General features: G+C 40.1%; 1 protein-coding gene across 2 annotated transcripts in view; it reads right to left on the bottom strand.

Annotated features, from left to right (window-relative positions):
• The window catches only part of itga6b (integrin, alpha 6b), an 11,337-nt gene extending 1,323 nt beyond the window's left edge, over positions 1 to 10,014 (bottom strand). For both annotated transcript variants that reach the window (XM_008333752.3, XM_008333753.3), the window contains exons 1-24: positions 9,727 to 10,014; positions 5,468 to 5,592; positions 5,304 to 5,383; positions 4,944 to 5,205; positions 4,731 to 4,862; positions 4,432 to 4,645; positions 4,163 to 4,356; positions 3,957 to 4,054; positions 3,604 to 3,731; positions 3,426 to 3,515; positions 2,967 to 3,028; positions 2,725 to 2,888; positions 2,512 to 2,652; positions 2,283 to 2,398; positions 2,014 to 2,176; positions 1,854 to 1,937; positions 1,685 to 1,764; positions 1,413 to 1,490; positions 1,204 to 1,306; positions 953 to 1,123; positions 758 to 856; positions 542 to 652; positions 302 to 400; positions 32 to 160 (exon numbers count right to left, since the gene is read on the bottom strand). In XM_008333752.3, coding sequence (XP_008331974.1) covers positions 32 to 160; positions 302 to 400; positions 542 to 652; positions 758 to 856; positions 953 to 1,123; positions 1,204 to 1,306; positions 1,413 to 1,490; positions 1,685 to 1,764; positions 1,854 to 1,937; positions 2,014 to 2,176; positions 2,283 to 2,398; positions 2,512 to 2,652; positions 2,725 to 2,888; positions 2,967 to 3,028; positions 3,426 to 3,515; positions 3,604 to 3,731; positions 3,957 to 4,054; positions 4,163 to 4,356; positions 4,432 to 4,645; positions 4,731 to 4,862; positions 4,944 to 5,205; positions 5,304 to 5,383; positions 5,468 to 5,592; positions 9,727 to 9,905 — 3,102 coding nt within the window. In that variant the 5' untranslated portion in view covers positions 9,906 to 10,014. The remainder of the gene's footprint in view (positions 1 to 31; positions 161 to 301; positions 401 to 541; positions 653 to 757; positions 857 to 952; positions 1,124 to 1,203; positions 1,307 to 1,412; positions 1,491 to 1,684; positions 1,765 to 1,853; positions 1,938 to 2,013; positions 2,177 to 2,282; positions 2,399 to 2,511; positions 2,653 to 2,724; positions 2,889 to 2,966; positions 3,029 to 3,425; positions 3,516 to 3,603; positions 3,732 to 3,956; positions 4,055 to 4,162; positions 4,357 to 4,431; positions 4,646 to 4,730; positions 4,863 to 4,943; positions 5,206 to 5,303; positions 5,384 to 5,467; positions 5,593 to 9,726) is intronic.
• Between the last annotated feature and the right edge of the window lie 7,586 nt (positions 10,015 to 17,600).

The following is a 17,600-nucleotide window of genomic DNA, read 5'->3' as shown; positions in this document are numbered from 1 at the left end:
CAGGAGGTGTAGTAGTTGTTTAACTCCTTACCTTCCATAGTAGGAAAGCCAGCAGGCCCAACAACAGCAGGAGGAGTAGAATGGACAGCAGTATGACCCACCATGAAACTCCTCCGTACTGGGAGGAAGCTCGTGTCTCCGGGAACACCGTCATTTTCACCTGTGCAACACGGTACAGCAGCAGTATTCAAACATCAAACCTATTTTTTTTTTTTATTTCCTATAGACGCATGGTCTATGGTTTCTAACACAGCTTAATACAATGTCTTATACATAAAATCTTTTTTATTAGTGCTTTTACCTGTGTCTCTGCATTTGACAGGAACGTGTTCTTTGCTGTGCTGTCGATGTGTAGTGAAGCTTTTACGATTACCTCAACATGATGGAAGCTGGAGTATTCCTGTGCAGTGAAAAAGGTGAAGCAGTTATGATAACACAACTAAGAAAATTAATATTTAGGTGGTTTTGCAAAATATGAACTGTTTAAAAATACATCACAGTGACCGAGGACAGTACTTTAGTAAGTAAATCATGGTTTCACCTCAATAAAAGTGCCGTTCCAGAGGCGGGAATGCAAAGTAACGACTGCATTACTATCCATGCCCCGTAGTGGGCACTTGATGGTCACACATCGGGCTCCGTTTTCACACGACTAGACTCGCAAAAAAGGAGAAGGAAAAATAAAAGGTCACAGAACACTACTCTCCAGCTGGAAGAAAACAACAAATAATTTTCAGTAGAGTTTACATGTATTTACCAAAGTTAATGATTGCTTTGACTCGTAACGAGCAATGGTGCCCTCTCCACTTCCACTGGGAGCTGTGGCTGATCTTCTCGATCTGGTCCGACTCGGTTCCTTAAAATCAAAATTTGTTTAGTTTTTGCGTTCATTTTTATTGTGTGGAAATGCATCTCTTTTTAAAAAAGAAACAGGACAGTAAGTCTCACTGACCAGGCCAAGACTGTTGATCTCACTTTTAGGAGTGCAGGCCATTTGTTCAACTCCTGTGGAGCTGATCTTCATCAGGTACAGAAGCCACTTTCCCTTCTCTATGGCTTTGGGCCACCTGATGTTCAGCTCAGCGCTGCCAAAGTCTTTTAGACGTTTACCCAGGTTTATTATCTGTTAGGAAAAAAATAAAAATAATTACTAAGAAATACAAACAACTTAAATTAAATGATACATTGTTAAGTGCTACTAACTCTAAACTGATGAGTGATAGCACTGCCAATGTCATTCTCAGTTTTCATGGCAGCCTCACCCTTGACCTTTCCTGAAAAGTAGACCTGAGACGGCTGGATTTGTCTGAAAAGATGAAATGCAAAGTTAATGTGCCGTGAACTTCGTGTTTTTGTGTGTGCATGTGTATACTGTGGGTGTGTGTGTGTGTGTCAGTGTGCTTCTTACTAACCCAGATACAGAGAGCTGTAATTGGATGGCCACTTTTGCCTTAGCTTTGACAGGAGCTATATTCTTCTGTTCACTTGTCCTGTTTAATCAGAGATTATACACACTGTTCAAAGAGGTTAATTGACAACGGTGAAAATGTGTTTTTGTTTTTTTCTTTCAGCTGAATGGTAATTTGGCTCAATAAATTGTGACAATAATAAACACCTAAAATAGATAACCCACAAAAATAAAGATGTCAATATATTTATATTGAGAGGAAATGAATATACTGACGTTTTAAGCTGGAGATCAATCTCTAGTTCTGTATTGTTAAAAGAGATGCCTGCAGTTCCCAAAATAATGTAGATGATCACCTAAACAAAGAGACACACAGTTAATCAGCTGTGACTTGCTCGATGACAAATGAGAGAATGTGAACGAGACCAAATATTCTTCCTCTTACCTCAGAGTTACTTTTGAAGGGGTTTCCAAGCTCGCATTCTAATTTTGAACCATCTTTGTTGGCTATACAGCTTACACGCCGCTCCTGCAAGTCAAGACAGTGCTGGTCAGAACAGACTTGTGCGTATGGGAGATTGTTTGTCAGAAGAAAAGAGACTCACACTCGGTGCAATGTGAATGTGATATTCAGAGTATGTCAAGGAGCGAGGGAAGGTTGCAGCCAAAGAGGCTTCATGGGCCTCATCTCCATTGAGATTAGTAACTTTGACCTCCAAGGCAATGTCCTTCTGACTGCTGAGGGAAATCAGTGGCATTCCGTTGTCCCTTCAATGCGGAAAGAGGTCAGAAGTCAAAGGGTTTGACCAAACCAAATAAAACTCCAGATTAAAGCGTTAAGTGTGCTGACTTGCTCATGCAGGTACCCTCTTACAGTTTTAATGGAACAAAGGTGCCCTCGTCAGTCGACCTGTGGCCATAGCGATACGTCAGCTGCAAATTGCTCTGGCACAAATTATCATCGCCGCACCCCTTCTTAGAGAACTGCACCTGTAAATATAAAATATATTATATATACATTACAGGGCCTGCAGCATCACCTGTGGTATAAAAAGTGTGTTTAAAATCTGCTATCATGGTAAGAGTAGCACAGTTGTACATACCACAGCACGGTGGCTGGATGGCTCGTTGGCATCCAGGACCGGGGTTAGAGGAGCGGCGCTCTGTCTGCGTTTACGTTTGGCTTCCTGAATGTCCACAGACACATCGATGGGAATCCCATGCAGCTTGTCTTTAATAGTTCCCTGTAAGACGACCATGTTAGCCAGTGTTGGCAAACATAACTCTACACTTTTATGATGAGGGCAACTACTCACCGGTATGCTCAGCTGTCGTGTTTGACACATTCTCTCTCCTTTTTTCAAGATCATGACACCTTTGGATTCGTAGTTTTTGTCTGAGGAAGAGTCTGAGAAGACTGCTCGAGAATTGAGACCAGGCTTCCTGTGGTCACTGTCAGCCTCGAGGGAGAATGCAATCGCTAGAAGGGACATGTCACAAAAAGTAAGTTAAGTAAGATAAAGTTAGCTAGGACAAAGTGAAGCATGCCTAAACTTACTCAGTTCTGGAGAGTAGCTCTTGGGTTTGGCACTGTAGGTGAAACAGGCCTCAACATCTAAGCTAGTGACAAAGAGAGAATCGATTTGTTTGATCAATGTTCACAGAATATGTGGTGATTCCAATAAATACAGGGGGTCCTTGACTTACGTCAGAATTCTGTTTCTATGGTGCTGTGTAACTTGATTTTATGCTCAGTGCTAACATCATAATCTAGGAGAGTCTGAGTTGTGCTCAGAGGTCTGGGGTACAACAGGTGAATAAACAAAGCTGTCTTCTGTGTACAGCGCTGCATGACGATTAATTCATCATGTCTGCCATACGTTGGAATGATGGAACAAGACTTTCTTAATTAATGTTGTAAACCAAAGACCCCCTGTACTCAGTAAATCTCCTCTACACCTTAGGTCTAATAGATCCAGATAGAATGAAACAAATTGTATTTCTCTCGAAAACTTACCAGATACCTTTGGCACAGTTCATATTCGTAAAATCAATTTTTTCCGGTGTGAACTTAACATCTTTCTTGATGTGAATCACTGGGCGTGTTCTAAAAGGACCAAACACAGATGGAGCTCAGTCATAGTAGGACACATAATGAGAAAAGCTTTCTCAGAATTATGTAAAAGTTTATTAACTTGTAGACAAAAACAGCATCTGAGAGGGATCCCACTGCCAGGTCAGGGTAGGAGTTCTTATCCAGGTCCATGTTTCCAGCCAAAGAGTAGCCAAACAACGTGATTCCTAAAGGCTGTCCAGACAGCACCTATAATAACATATACACAGTATAAGCAAATAATATAGCAAATACCGACTCATTTGCTGAAAACGTTTTAAAACATTTGTTGAACTTAAAAACTTGATTATAAATCCACCGTTGTGCCTGAACCAAATGACCAACAGGTCAATTATTAACCAGGTCATATAAAGATAGAATCATTAACCAAGTATTTTTTAAATTACTTTATAGATCTCAAAATATTCCACATACCTGCGTAGGCTTTTTAAAGCTGAAATCAGATTTTGAACCACCATAGATGTAAACCTTTCCTGAATTATCGTCATCATAAGGAGCTCCCACGGCAAAGTCTGTCACAAATAAGGACAAAATTTGTTTTTTATTCAGTCATTTTATCAAAACATAAATCTCTCTCATTGTTATAGTAAGGTACACACGCATCCAGACTGCAGTCTCACCTTGATAACCGTCCAGATTGATGTCGCCAAGGTTTTCCACAGCCAGTCCAAACATGGAGTTTTCAGTTCCGTCTATTCTAGTTGGTTTGACTTTGCTCCACTTGCCAGCTTCATTTATGTAGACATACACAGCTCCACCAATTTCTCCATCCTTTTCAAAGTACTGTGGTGCCCCCACCACTAGATCCTGCCAGCTAGTACACAACAACATCCCATGTTTACAACACAGGCCCATTTCTTAAGGAGTTGAATCACCTCCAAGTGCTTACCCGTCTCCATTGAGATCCAGCAGTGTCAGGTCGTAACCAAAAGACGAGGCCAGCCCCTCTCCTTCCAGTGTGTGTTCTTCCAACATGATGTTGCTCGACTCCGCGCCTCTCTTCAAGAAAACCACTGCTCCACTGTGGTATGCCCTTGGAGCTCCTGCCACCACAATGAGCTCATCTTTCTTTGTCAAAGCTTTACTCGAGTCCAGAGAGAATCCTGAGGACAAAGAATGCTTGTTGATATGGAAGAAAAAAAGAAAAAGGATTTGAATACTAATACTTTAATTAACTGTGTGTTTCACCTAGGTAGCTGTTAGGTGGAGCAGGAACCAGCTCTGGGTCTTTTTGGCTCTCATCTCCTGTTTCAAAAGGACCGTCATCATAGATGCCCTTCTCTAAGAGAGTGTCATTTTTTTGTTCTAAGCGCACCACTCCTAAAAATCAGAAACAGAAGCATGATGAAAATCAGATGCCATAGATTAACTATGGAAAAGATCATGCGATAAAACGCCCACCTTTCCAGTTGTATGCTCCAGGAGCCCCAAAAATGAGGTAGTGGTAGTCTTTGTCAAAAGTGGCAGAGATACCCTGCTGACAGGAGCCAAACATCTCATGGCCACGAGGTCTGCTGTCACAGAAGTGCCAAGTGCCTCCATCTTCACTGGCAAGTGAATCAATCTCCAGGTGTTCACTCAGCACATAGCAACGACCAATAATATCACGGGATTCAATGGTTGTGTTCACATTGGTCCTGCGCTGGTACCGGTGCGCACAAGTCTACCAGGGAACAAAAAAACACGTGGCTAAGATGACATAAAGCATGTTGGATGGATGTTGTAGAATGTTTTTTTTAATTCAAAGATGGGCAGACTTACCATGACCTTCCCTCCAGGCCCTTGACTGCTGACAGTTACTCCCATCCACTGGTTCTGTTTGCTCTCCCTCTTTAGGTCCTCTATACAGCGACAGAAGAAAAGTGACACATAAAGCCTACTGTGATGATAACAATGGCCGTGAACGGTCGAACAAAACACCTCACCATCATTATCAAAGTTTACTCGTGTGCAAGGAGCAGAGGAGCTCATGTCACAGCTGAAGAGTCCTCCTGTCACCGTTGATTTTTGACCCCGGATGGCCGCTGCTCTCGGTGCTCCCACCAGCAACCTGCAGAACACGAACACGTGAGTCCCTTAAATGCAACACAATCAGATTTACATTGTGAAAAAACACTTCTCTGCACGATGACATTTCCCGTATTTAGTCCTCACATTAGAATACATTCCAGTGCACTGGGTCACACACAGACACACACACACACATCCGCATCCGCCATCAAGCTGATGTTCCATGTCCTCACAGCCAAACAGAATCAAAGACCCCTTTCAAGCCTGCCACAGTTGATTGAAACTGATTTTCTTCCTCTTTAGTGTTCAGCCATGTGCACATTCACACAGACTGCCGTTGTGAACAAAGGACAAGGGTGAAAGCCACACCCAAGCCCTGAAGATGGACAACTAGTTCTCAGGATTTCCTGTGGAGTAAATTAACATGTCAATGTTTACAGAGGAGGTATAGTTGCATATTCTGCTACTCTCTCTTTTTGTCAGCTTTATGATGACGTACCTCCATCAGTACAAGTCGCCCAGTGAGCTAAGTTAAGTCATTTTTGTATGGAATGCAAATCTATGGTGTATGGTGTGGAGTCAGAGTTGATATCATTAATGTTGTATGGCACAGTGAGACAGGCTTGTGTTCATTTAAGAAAAACCACAAAACACCAAAGGCATGAGGAATGAGATATTAAACTCAAAACTTTTTTTTTTTTTTACACAAAGCGACTTTTTAAGAGTGTAAATCAATGTGATCTGACTTCAGCAGGCGTGGTGGTGATTAGTGAAGCACAGTAAATCTGTTTATGTGACATATACAAATACAGCTTATTTTCATGAAGAGACCCACAATCTCTGCTGCATCAGCTTGGATGTGTTTTGCAAGAAACAGTGACAAAGTGTGACCTAATTTCACTACAGTATACTGCAGGGGGAAAAAAGGCAGTCATCGCCACAGAAACACAAAATGAATGGTGGATAACTTGACACTGTTTATTCTATTATAACCACTGGATTGGTTTGGCCCTGTTTCAAAAACCAGAACACTGTAATTTGCAAGGTCATTTTGTGTCCAATTTAGTATTCTTTAGAGCAGTGAATCTGACACTTGACATTTATAGCCTGGAGTAAACTCTGCACTCCGGCTGTTGTTTCCCAACTCTGACGAGGGGTAAGGAGTTGACGCTAATGTGCTATTTCTCCAAAGAAAAAAAAACCTAAATGGACATGATGGTAAAGGGAACAGAGGTGATGAGGAGGTGATGAGTAGCTAAGGTATGAAAGAGATGGTGTATGGTCTGAGATTTTCAATGGCAGAATGAGAAATTAGCAGGTCAGAGGGTTATGCTTAATGTTATTGTGAGCTGTTTGATGGTGAGGATAGACAACAAGGTCGAGATGGTTTGGACATGTCAATGTATTGGACAAGAATGTCAGGGATGCAGCTACCGGACTGGAAGAAAATAGGAGGTGGACAGAGAAGATTTATGGATGTACTGAAGGAGGACATGGGGATGGTTGGAGTAACAGTAGACAAGGCAGGAGATAAGAGCCTGCTGCTGTGACCCCTGAAGGAAACCAAGAAAGTAAATAAGAGGATAATAGAAAACACAAAACGCATTAAGAACAAGGGTTAGGAATCTGTTACATGAAATGATTTTTCACCATTATATAACACCTATTTAAAATCATTTAGACTAAGACTAAACAATGAGTTTTAAAATAAAGTAAATAAAATAAATAAATAGACAACTTAAATAAAATTAGGTAAATATTCAAGGCTAAATCAACAATTTACACATGACATTTCAAGTCTTGTTCACCATGATATAAGTGACCTGCTGCTCCTTGACTATGACCCATGTGTTTATCTAATCATTAACCACCAGTAGAGGAAGCAGTCACACTTCTGCTAAGCCACAGGAAAGACAAAGCCAAACAGAGGCAAGTTTATCTTTGGGCATGTGTGCAGGAATACACATACTGTGGCATACAGGGCTACCCTGATAGTCGTACACACACACACACACACACACACACACACAGACACAGACACAGACACAGAGGCATCCCATTTAACTGTATGGAATGTACTGTACTGTTCTTTAACAGCCAAAAAGCTGGCTGCCAGTCCGGGCACAGCCCACTGCTTAGCAACAGGCAGTGGCAGCCCATCAACTTGAACTCAACAAATGGCTTGCAGATCTGCACTGGTTCATCCTGAGTGATATCCAGCTTTAGCAGTGTGTACATAGGGCACAGACGTAGAATAAATGTATTGAGGTTAATGTTGTATGTTGAGTCTTCAAATAATAATGAACTATAACTTATAACTAGCACCATTGATTCAGGCTCATTTTCCCTTTGCTACTATGCTCCCCAATGGTAATCTAGTTCTTCCCCTTACCTTCACATTTCCCCTCTCGATCGAACTTATCACATGGCCATTCCGGCTATGATTAAATATATATTGCACTTCAATCACACATCAATCCACATCCCATCAGCTCCTGTCCACTCCTACAGGTACATGCAACAACACTGGCTGTGGGGCATAAGTCATTCGAAATACATCGGTTAGTCTGAATAAAAATGTTGGCATGCAGGCTAAATTATTCTGAGTCATGGTGCACACCCTGCAGCAGAGACCCACGCATTAACAGTTACATCAACCCTCAAGGGAAAAGACATATCTATCTGTCTATCCATCTGTCTTTGCCCAAGGTTAGGAAAAAGTTTTAAGCACATTGAAGAGAACAGTACGAGATGCCTGACAAGGCAACGCCTCAGTTCTCAGCCACAGCACCATTGAAACCAACCAACACACACACACACATACACACACTCAAAGTCACTAATACACACTTCATGGTGAGAGCACATTCCATTTCTGTAAGAGCAGTCACTTGCAGAACCAACATGGCTTCCTGCTTAAACATGCAAAAACACATTTGAACTTGAAATATAGTGCAATTCACATGGTTATAACTAAGACATATTCACCTATTTTTACATGTAGAGCAAACACAAATACTAGGATTTTTTAAATGTCAATAATTTAGTATAAACTCATTAAAACTCTGCCTAATATTGAAAGCCATTAGCTTGAATATTGTCTTCTTTCCACCACAGCATTAAACTCAATATTTGTTGTTTGTGGTCAAAACAAATAATTTGAAGATGTTGTCGTTCTATGGGCAGATGATCATTTATTCCATCAATCAAGTAAATAATTGATACGTTGATACATCTGTAAAGAAACCCAAGCATAAGATGGGATTTTTTTTGTTTTGTTGTAATGAATCATTTTTAGTAAACCATGTATCTTCTAGTTAGGGACCATGAGGTGAATATGAGTAGACAGCTGACCATCCACCTTATTGACCAATGCTCTGTCTGAAAAGTCCATTTTTACATGCAGTCTATGGTTGCAGACCTGTATTCAAGCACCTGCTTGATTACTGTGGTGGTAGATTAATGGTTATATATGTTCTGTATCCAATTATTGAATGTGTTTAATTACAATGTCTTTTGCAAACATTTCTGATGTTGCAGAGATAGTTAGTCCTGTGTAAAATGTGTTGTTGTTATTGTATTTATTTTCTTCTTTTATAACCAACATCGTGCTACATTAAAGAATTTGCCTCATTCTGGCCGCTGGTCAATTTGTATGCTGACTATTCAAAGAAGTGACCACTGACCGTCATTAAGCCTTTATGCAAAGTGACAAATCCCTCTGATTTAGTGCCCATAAAAATGCCAACAATGATTCAAGGAGGTGTTTTGGGTGAATTTAAAACAGTCTCATTAAAAACCCTTTGGAGAAAGGGACCAAAGGTTGGAAAAAAAAAAAAAACAAGACAAATGACTAACCTGGAAGTTCACAAACTAACAAAAGGTTAGGGTGTGTGTTTTAAAGGGACAGCAGGTGAATATATACAACTGTGTTTTTTTGTTTGTTTGTTTGTTTTTAAACTACCTACGTCACACCTAACATTTTACATTTAAATGTTTTCAGATGTTTTTCATTACGGCGCCCACAATGAACTTTGACTCTCCGTCACCGTCGTGACATTAGTGTTAATTATAAGGTTACTGAAGTTATTTTAAAGACTTAACGTGGCATGATTTACAGACTGGAAACTTTACTCAGAGCCTCATTCACTATTGCCAAAACTCTCCCACTTACATTCTCTTATCCACCGGTTTCAGCTGCCGATGCATGGCCAAGGAGAAGCCGAACAGACTGCCCTCGGTCCCGGTCTTCCTCAGGACGTTGTCGGTGTCCAGGTTGAAACCCCACAGTCTCCCACATCCCATTAAAAGGACAACCAGCAGCCACGGTCCACAGGTGAGTCTGGAATCCATGGCAAAAATGCGCACGTACACACGAGAGAGAATGTTAAAAAAAAAAGTCCTCAGAGCTGGTGAAAGGTGAGTCCTGACTGAAGGAGGTGCAGCGAATGGATGACTGCTCCCACAACGGGAGAGAACTCCTCTCCCACCCACGCAGGCGCCCCTCCCACACGCAAAACAACACACCCTTCTGCGGGGGACTGCACTAACGTCCATTCATTTATTTAACTTCAATAAAACCCAATCAGTAACAACTCAACCCTGGAACTATTGTTCTGACAAATAGCATTCTGCCTCATTAACACCAGGCTTTGGTCCCTATGAACAGTGGTGTCTCAATGAAATTGAGGGGGTGCAGGTATTAGGGTTCACGGGTGTCCTTAAAAACTAGTAGAACCTAACCTTAATGCCACCACATTATTAAAGAATAATTAATTAATTAAATTAAACTAACAGCTTTGGACATTATTCCTGTGTTTGCACATCAGTAGCTGGCATCTTCAACTCCATCAATGAAAAAGACTCACAATTACTCACAATCCATCCGGAGTTCACACTCATATTCTGACGTGTTATCACCACAGCACCTGTGACTGTAATGTTGACTCATTGGGTGAGTATGGGAGAGAAGAAAAAGCTGAGACCAGATTGGACATGAATTTTAGCACACTCTCACTTGGTAACACTCCATTGGATGCTGTCCTCTCAAAACAGCTTGTCAGCAGACAACACCAGCTTTGTCTGCGCACAGAGAAAGAGGACAGACAGAGAAAGAAACGGCCCACATACAGTGTAAAAGACAGAAATAATGGTGGAAGAGGGGGACGCAGCGAGGAAAAGGTCAAGCGTGGAATGTGGTTCTGAACTGAGCATAGTTCGGTTCTTTAGGCACCCGCTTTATTTGCTATACGAGAATTGGATTCAAGTGATTTAATTCAATGTCTTTTGTTCATGAAATCATAACTTGCTTCAGTGAGTTCTGCTTCTGTCCAGTACATGCTAACATTACTGTTCCAAAATGGCACAGAAGTAAACTAGAGCAGTGATTTATGATTATGTTCCCACAAGGTCACAAAACAGGATTCTACCTGTTGCTGATAGTAAGTGCAGTGTAAGTTGAGGTGTGTTTGCTGCAAGTTCAGCAGAATGTGTGTAAGATTATGTGTGTTTCGTCTGTGTAATACTGTATTAAGGCACAGACCTCCCTTTGTTCACCCTTAAAGCTTTTTTCTTCTTCTTTCAGTCGCTAGTGTGTTAGTGTGAACCAATCATCAGCCTCCATCCATAGATCTTCAGTGGGGCTCACTTTCCCTTTTCCTGTTACCTGGAAGAACACACAAATGAAGTAGTACTTCATGACCGTGTAAGTAAAATTCCCTTTTTTTTATCATTCTGTTCCAATAATAAAATATGAACATAACATGTCCTTATAACACAGTATTACTAAGTGAGAAATTGTTAAGTCGACTTCCAGTACAAACTGTACCATGTTTCAACATCTAACTACATTTAAAAAAACTTTCCCTGCGGTGTCAAAGACACTTGTGTACTCTGACACACATGGGTGGTGAAAACATTGAAAACGCAGCGTCTGAACTCGCCTGAGCCACAGCCCTGTATTTGTTCTGGAGTTTGTAGCCGTAGGTACACGAAGGGAAACAAACACACTCACCTTAGGGTGTGGCACTGTGCGTTTTTATGATACTGTAGAATTCTGTAGCCCTGGGCTAGTCATACCCACACACACACTCAGACTCTCTCTCTCTCACACACACACAATAACTTTTGTTTCACAATCACAAATGTGTGAACACATCGATGTGATGCATCTTTCCTGAACATTATTGATTATGAAAGTATGTAAATATAATCACATAATTTATGTCTGAAACATACTATAGTATGTTTTCAACAACAGCAGCATGCAGGAGTGTTGAATAATGAGTTCTGCTGACTGGGCCGTTTCTCATGTTACAGTCAGGCGTTTTCAGTGTAAATTTAGAAGGTGTGTGGTGCTGTAGCATGTCTCTAAAGACAACAGGAAAACACAGAAACAGACAGACATGACACTTGCTGAAAGTGTTGCTAGAAAGTTTCATTAAAATTCACACACGCATCATCATAACAAAGTTAAACCCCAGGTCATTCAATCATGGGTGACTGGAGGCATAAAGAAGTGTAAATAATAAAAGCCAACACTGTTGACACTTTTGGTGCAGCGCTGCAGTTCCTAAATGTCATATTCCCGTGTCATCATCTGGAATTATAAGAATATTTGATGCATGATTTGAATTTTTATGATTCATAAATACCCCATCATTTGCTAAATTATAAATCAGATTAATAAATAATGTTATAAATCAACAAAATAAATCAACAACAACCAGTACTTTTGACATGAACAAAATAATCAAACAATCAAACTTTTTTACTTTTCATGTGACATAGTGGGGACAAATAATGTCTAATTTTTTATACACTATTGATCCTGTGTCTCTGAAGTAGCTATACACTAATGCACACACACCTGTGCATACACACTCTCTCTCTCTCTCTCTCTCTCTCTCGCACCCACACAAAAGGGCCTGTTACAGATCATCTGTCCGCCTTGATCAGTGTATTGATTACAGTCAATAATGAGTATTTAAAGTCGTCTGTTGTCCAGCCCTACAGTTACACTGTTACAGCGTTACACTGTTACACCCTAGGGATGATCAGAAACCTGTGTTCTGTGTAAATGCCTGTGCATTTGTGCATGTGTGTGTGTGTGTAAGTGAGTGCGTCTGACCTGACCAAAGTAAAGTAATTTGAGCTGGTACTAGTTGTGGGCAGGACTCCAGTTTCCCAGGTGTGCCTCCTAAAACATGTTATTCAACTTTTCACTTCCATTTCATGTACATTTGTTGGATGAATGTGGCAAATATTTATTTGATTCAATATTAATTTAGGGAATGCAAAGCTGAGCACGTTAACAGCAGCAGAGTACAGTACAGAGAGACATCAGTTTGCCGTTTCCTTTATATTTTTTTATATATATATATTTATATATATATATTTATACTGTTGAGTTTGCAGGTATAAGTTACCATGGAAACATATAGAACATATATAAAACATACATAAAAAGTGTAAGGACTGAGGAACAATAGAGTGGTACAGTATGTAACTCAAAGCCAACGTGCCTGAGATAGTAACAGAATACTACATCTTCTCTCATTACCTGTTTTTGTCTCTCTCTCACTCTCTCTTCTATACAGAATATATATCTCTGTAACAGTGTTTTACATAATAGTAATGAAGACCTTATCACCAATATTTTGCAGAACTGAACCTTTGCCTTGTCCAAATTTCTATTGTTATTAAACACAGTTTGCATCCTTGCAAACCCTCCCTGAAGGAGGCGCTACAAAATATTTAAACAGGTTGTCACTTTAACTTGTGTAAAAGTAGATCTGATGTTGACGTCTGTTTTGATTCAGTAAACACATGCATTCACACACGGCATGCCCACAGCTAGAAGGATATCTCTCCTCTCACATCCCAACCCAATAAGTATTGGCAGTGTACTGGACTGTAATAATGGCAGACAAACACTGTTATCAGAAACCTCTTAGATCAGTCTCAGACAGTTTATATTATACACACACTGACACGAACAACACCATTACTCACATTTTGGCACTTTGTATTTTTTTTTTTAAACAAAAAGGGTGGAACAGAAATGAAAGTATTTTTATTGGCTCATAAAAAGTCACACAGGGGCTCCCCTCACAATATTTTCACTATTTTTAAAAAGACCAAAGGAATTCCTGGCAATGAAAGAGTCAGGAGGTCAAAGGTGAAGGTGAAGATTTCCACCTTGAACCACCCTAACCCTAACCTGGACTGAGTTTGGCTTTCACAAGTTCACACACACATACACACACACATGTCACCTCTTCTTCAACCACAGTGAATCAGTGCCTTGCCTTTTCCTGAGCTTTATCAATTTTATAAGCATGTTTACACTGAAACACGTATTTTACTGTTAATCTCTAACGGGTATATACTGGGAACTAATCATAGAGTACTGATAAACAGCCTTTGTCTAAATGTGCTGAAGCTCATTAGGAGTTTGGTAATCAGTCTCATCTGTTCCTGGTATTTGCTGGCACCATTTTATCTATTTGACAAAGGATGAAACAGATTTCTCTGACTGGACCAAATCGCATGTTTTTGCTCCGTAAAGCTTTGCCAAGAGAGATAATGAGAGGACCCAGTAGGTTGGTCAGTCCACCAGTTTGGCTCAGACTTATAGGTGCTAAATGGATAGTGTTAAAGTCAAAGGTGCAATTAGGTCATTGAAATCTTTTTGTAATGACTCACCATGAAGATATCCACGCTCCTGGCAGATTTATTATGTGATGCTTCATATGTGGACCTATCAGAATGCATACAATTTAGTTTAAGAGGAAGCAAAACAAAAGCATGTGAAATGGTAAGAGTCTACATGAGTAGACATTTGATCTTCTAGTTCCAAGAAAAAGTTTCTCACAAGTTACTTACTCAATGTGAGTCCTGAGCCTGTTTAGTTGAAAACAACATGAATATACCAGATTTCAATTATTGCAATTTTCTTTAGAAATTCAAGTAAACTGTGTTAATTGGTATTTAAAGTATTTCCCAAATTATGTACTGTAATGTAAATTAGCCTATTTAAAATAGCCTAATATTCTGGTTTTGTACTGTAAACCATTGTAACCATGGTATTTAAACTGACAGACACTTTAACCCCATTTAACCCCTATGGCAACGACTGTATTAGCAGCTATTCTTTAGGATGTAGACATTTATGCCTATGTCAAGTAATGATTGCTCAGAAGGTATGCTTGGCTGTCATCCAAACAGAAGACTGTGGGTTCAATCCTGGGTTTTACTGTTCTATGTACTGATGTGAATCTGGGCCAGACACTAATCACACTGTAGATTTGCTTATCATGCAGGTTGTCATACTGTTTCTGAATATAAAAAGTTTATAAAGAATATAAAGAGTTTGTGTCAGGAAGGCCATAAGATAGATACATATTTGTAGTTTCTAACACTGTAACTAAGGCTTTTAAAAGAACATACAACTCTAATTTCCACTTGCTTTTTTTATTATCATTTCGAAAAAGACTCACTCACTCATGACCAGCCTGTAGCTACATGTCCGGCTGCACTGAATGTTCCTCTCTGACTAACACACCAAACTGTTCTGTGCTGTACTGGAGTGGCCTTCAGGTGTTTGGACCAGGATTGTACCTGGGTGAGATGAAGTACGTGCCGTTTGGTCTTGTGTTTGCATGTGTGTGTCTGTCTGTTTCGACAAGTCTAAAAATGATCCACGGCTTTGTTGAAGCCCCAGATCGACAGGTCACCCAGGAAACCAAGAATTCCTGTGGTGCTGTGCAGTAAAATCCCAGGTAGGTGTGATATATCACACTTTTACACGGATGCACTGTGAATTTGATCCACACATCTGTGCAGTGCAACACCATGGGCTGAGCTGAAAACATTAGCCCACAGTAACTCAGCACAGTCTCAGCACAGCGTAATGTGGTAGATAGTAAATGTGTTGAAAGAAGAAAACAGAATAACAAAGTGAGAGGAAAGAGAGGCGGGGGAGATAGTGTGTGTGTGTGTGTGTGTGTGTGTGGAGGGGGAGAGGGGCTGTGCATATTGGCTGTATCAGGAATGAATGCTGCAGAAATTAAAATCACATGTGTCTGAATGACTGTATGTTCACCATCAGTGTGTCTGCACAGCTTCTGTGCAAAACCCTCACAATAACTGCAGTATAGTTGTGTGAGTCATAGTAATAAACGCTGTATTTTTAATGAGCAGCAGATACTTCATGAATTAACACAGACAGTACGATTCATTATTTATTTTCTTATACTTATGAGGGATGAATACAATATATAATACACGCTGGCTGAAAACAAAGGTTTAAAACATTATTTTATTGTTTTTTGATCATATTGTAGAATTCATTTATATCATTGGGGGGAAAAATCTTGTGGCTCCGGTCCAGAACATTCATCATACTTCACTGGAATATTTTTCAACATACACAGCTCCAAATGAATTCCATAGAGGATTCTGTACATAACCAGAAGCATCCAGTGGAGAACTGCAGAGTGAGAGAGCAGAACTATGTCCCAACATGCAGCAAAAGAATGAAAAGCAAGAGGGAGATATATCTATGACAACAATCCAACACCTCACCCTGCCACTCCCTTCGCCTCCCTGCTCCTCCCTTAAATCCTACCCTACCACCCACCTCTCCTTCTCCTCCTCCTCCTCCTCATGTCTGCTCTTTGCCTTCACTTGCTCTCCTCTTTGTTGACCACTCCCCCAATATATTTTTCGCACTTTGCATGTCAGGTTGAAAATTTTTAAAACCATATCCTCATGGAGGGCCATTAACCAATTTGAATGTCCCTCTTTGTAAAAGATGCTCAAATTCCATCACACACATGATCACATTGTCACATACTGTACGTGTACATTGAGTAACAGATGTTCTGTGCCAAATAAAATGATTAAAAAAAAACATGAGTCATTTCCTGGCAGCTCATGATTAGACTGCAGATCAGATGACCCTCCCTTATTTGTCAAAACCCTTCCTGCCTCACCCTCCGACTTGCATTGACATGCGTCAAGAAGGCACATAGACCCACGTGCATGCTCAGACTGCATCAGTACATCAGTACACACCCTCTAAGAGGCTGACATCCAAGTACTCTTCATATGATGTTTTTTCTTTTAAACTATCATCCTTTGTAACCATAAAACTCGCATTATCTACACCCTGAACTGCTGCGCCTCCGTGCAAACGTAGTAGAGATTAGGCCAGCAGTTATCTGTTGTTCTGCATTTTAACTTATGCCCTCACCAAGTTTTGCTTAAGCATTTGAACAAACATAAATCAAATATACTACACTGCATTGTATATATTTTAATCACAGTGACAGGCAGCAGAAAATGCTTGCACATTTCTCTCATTGGTTGTAGCTCCCCCTCTGTTATGAGTAGTTCTCGATCGAATGCTCCTGTAGACGGAGACCGGCACTGGAAAGGAAAAGGAAGAGTCTGGATTGTTATGCCTGGAATTCAGAACCTTGGGCAGCACTGTTGTTGTTTTTTTTGATTCAGCTGGTTTTTGTTATGAACATGTTATTTGCTACCATGTTTTCCAACTCCCTAGATTTGTGGCTGGTTAATGGTACACTGTTAACAGTATTAAACGTTTAAAATTTTACTACAGCGTCATGTCGCCTAATAGATGGATAAAGGCCAAACATTACATAGGGACTGTTGTCAAATGAACATATTGCTGTGTACCAGAGGAAGAAATATAGCATACGGAATCGTGACTTGCAATAATGGGATTTAGTTTAAGCATGTGCCGCCATCTACTGGCTAGTTTCGAGGGGTTCGCTCTGAAATACAGAATTCCACTTATATATATTTTATATTTCATATTTTATCATTATGAGTCAAATATTTAAATATATATATACATATTGTAAAACAGTCAATTCAGACAGTATACAGTCAGCCACACTGACTTCCACACATAAAAACAGACATTTGGACATTACTCAGTCAAATACATATAAATAAACCATTGTAATTATTTAGGTAGTTTTAAAAAATCCACACATTGATGGGTCAACTATATCC

Source organism: Cynoglossus semilaevis, chromosome 20 (assembly GCF_000523025.1).
Source record: "Cynoglossus semilaevis isolate Cse_v1.0 chromosome 20, Cse_v1.0, whole genome shotgun sequence".
Classification (NCBI taxonomy): domain Eukaryota; kingdom Metazoa; phylum Chordata; class Actinopteri; order Pleuronectiformes; family Cynoglossidae; genus Cynoglossus; species Cynoglossus semilaevis.
This window is presented reverse-complemented; position numbering and strand designations above follow the sequence as displayed.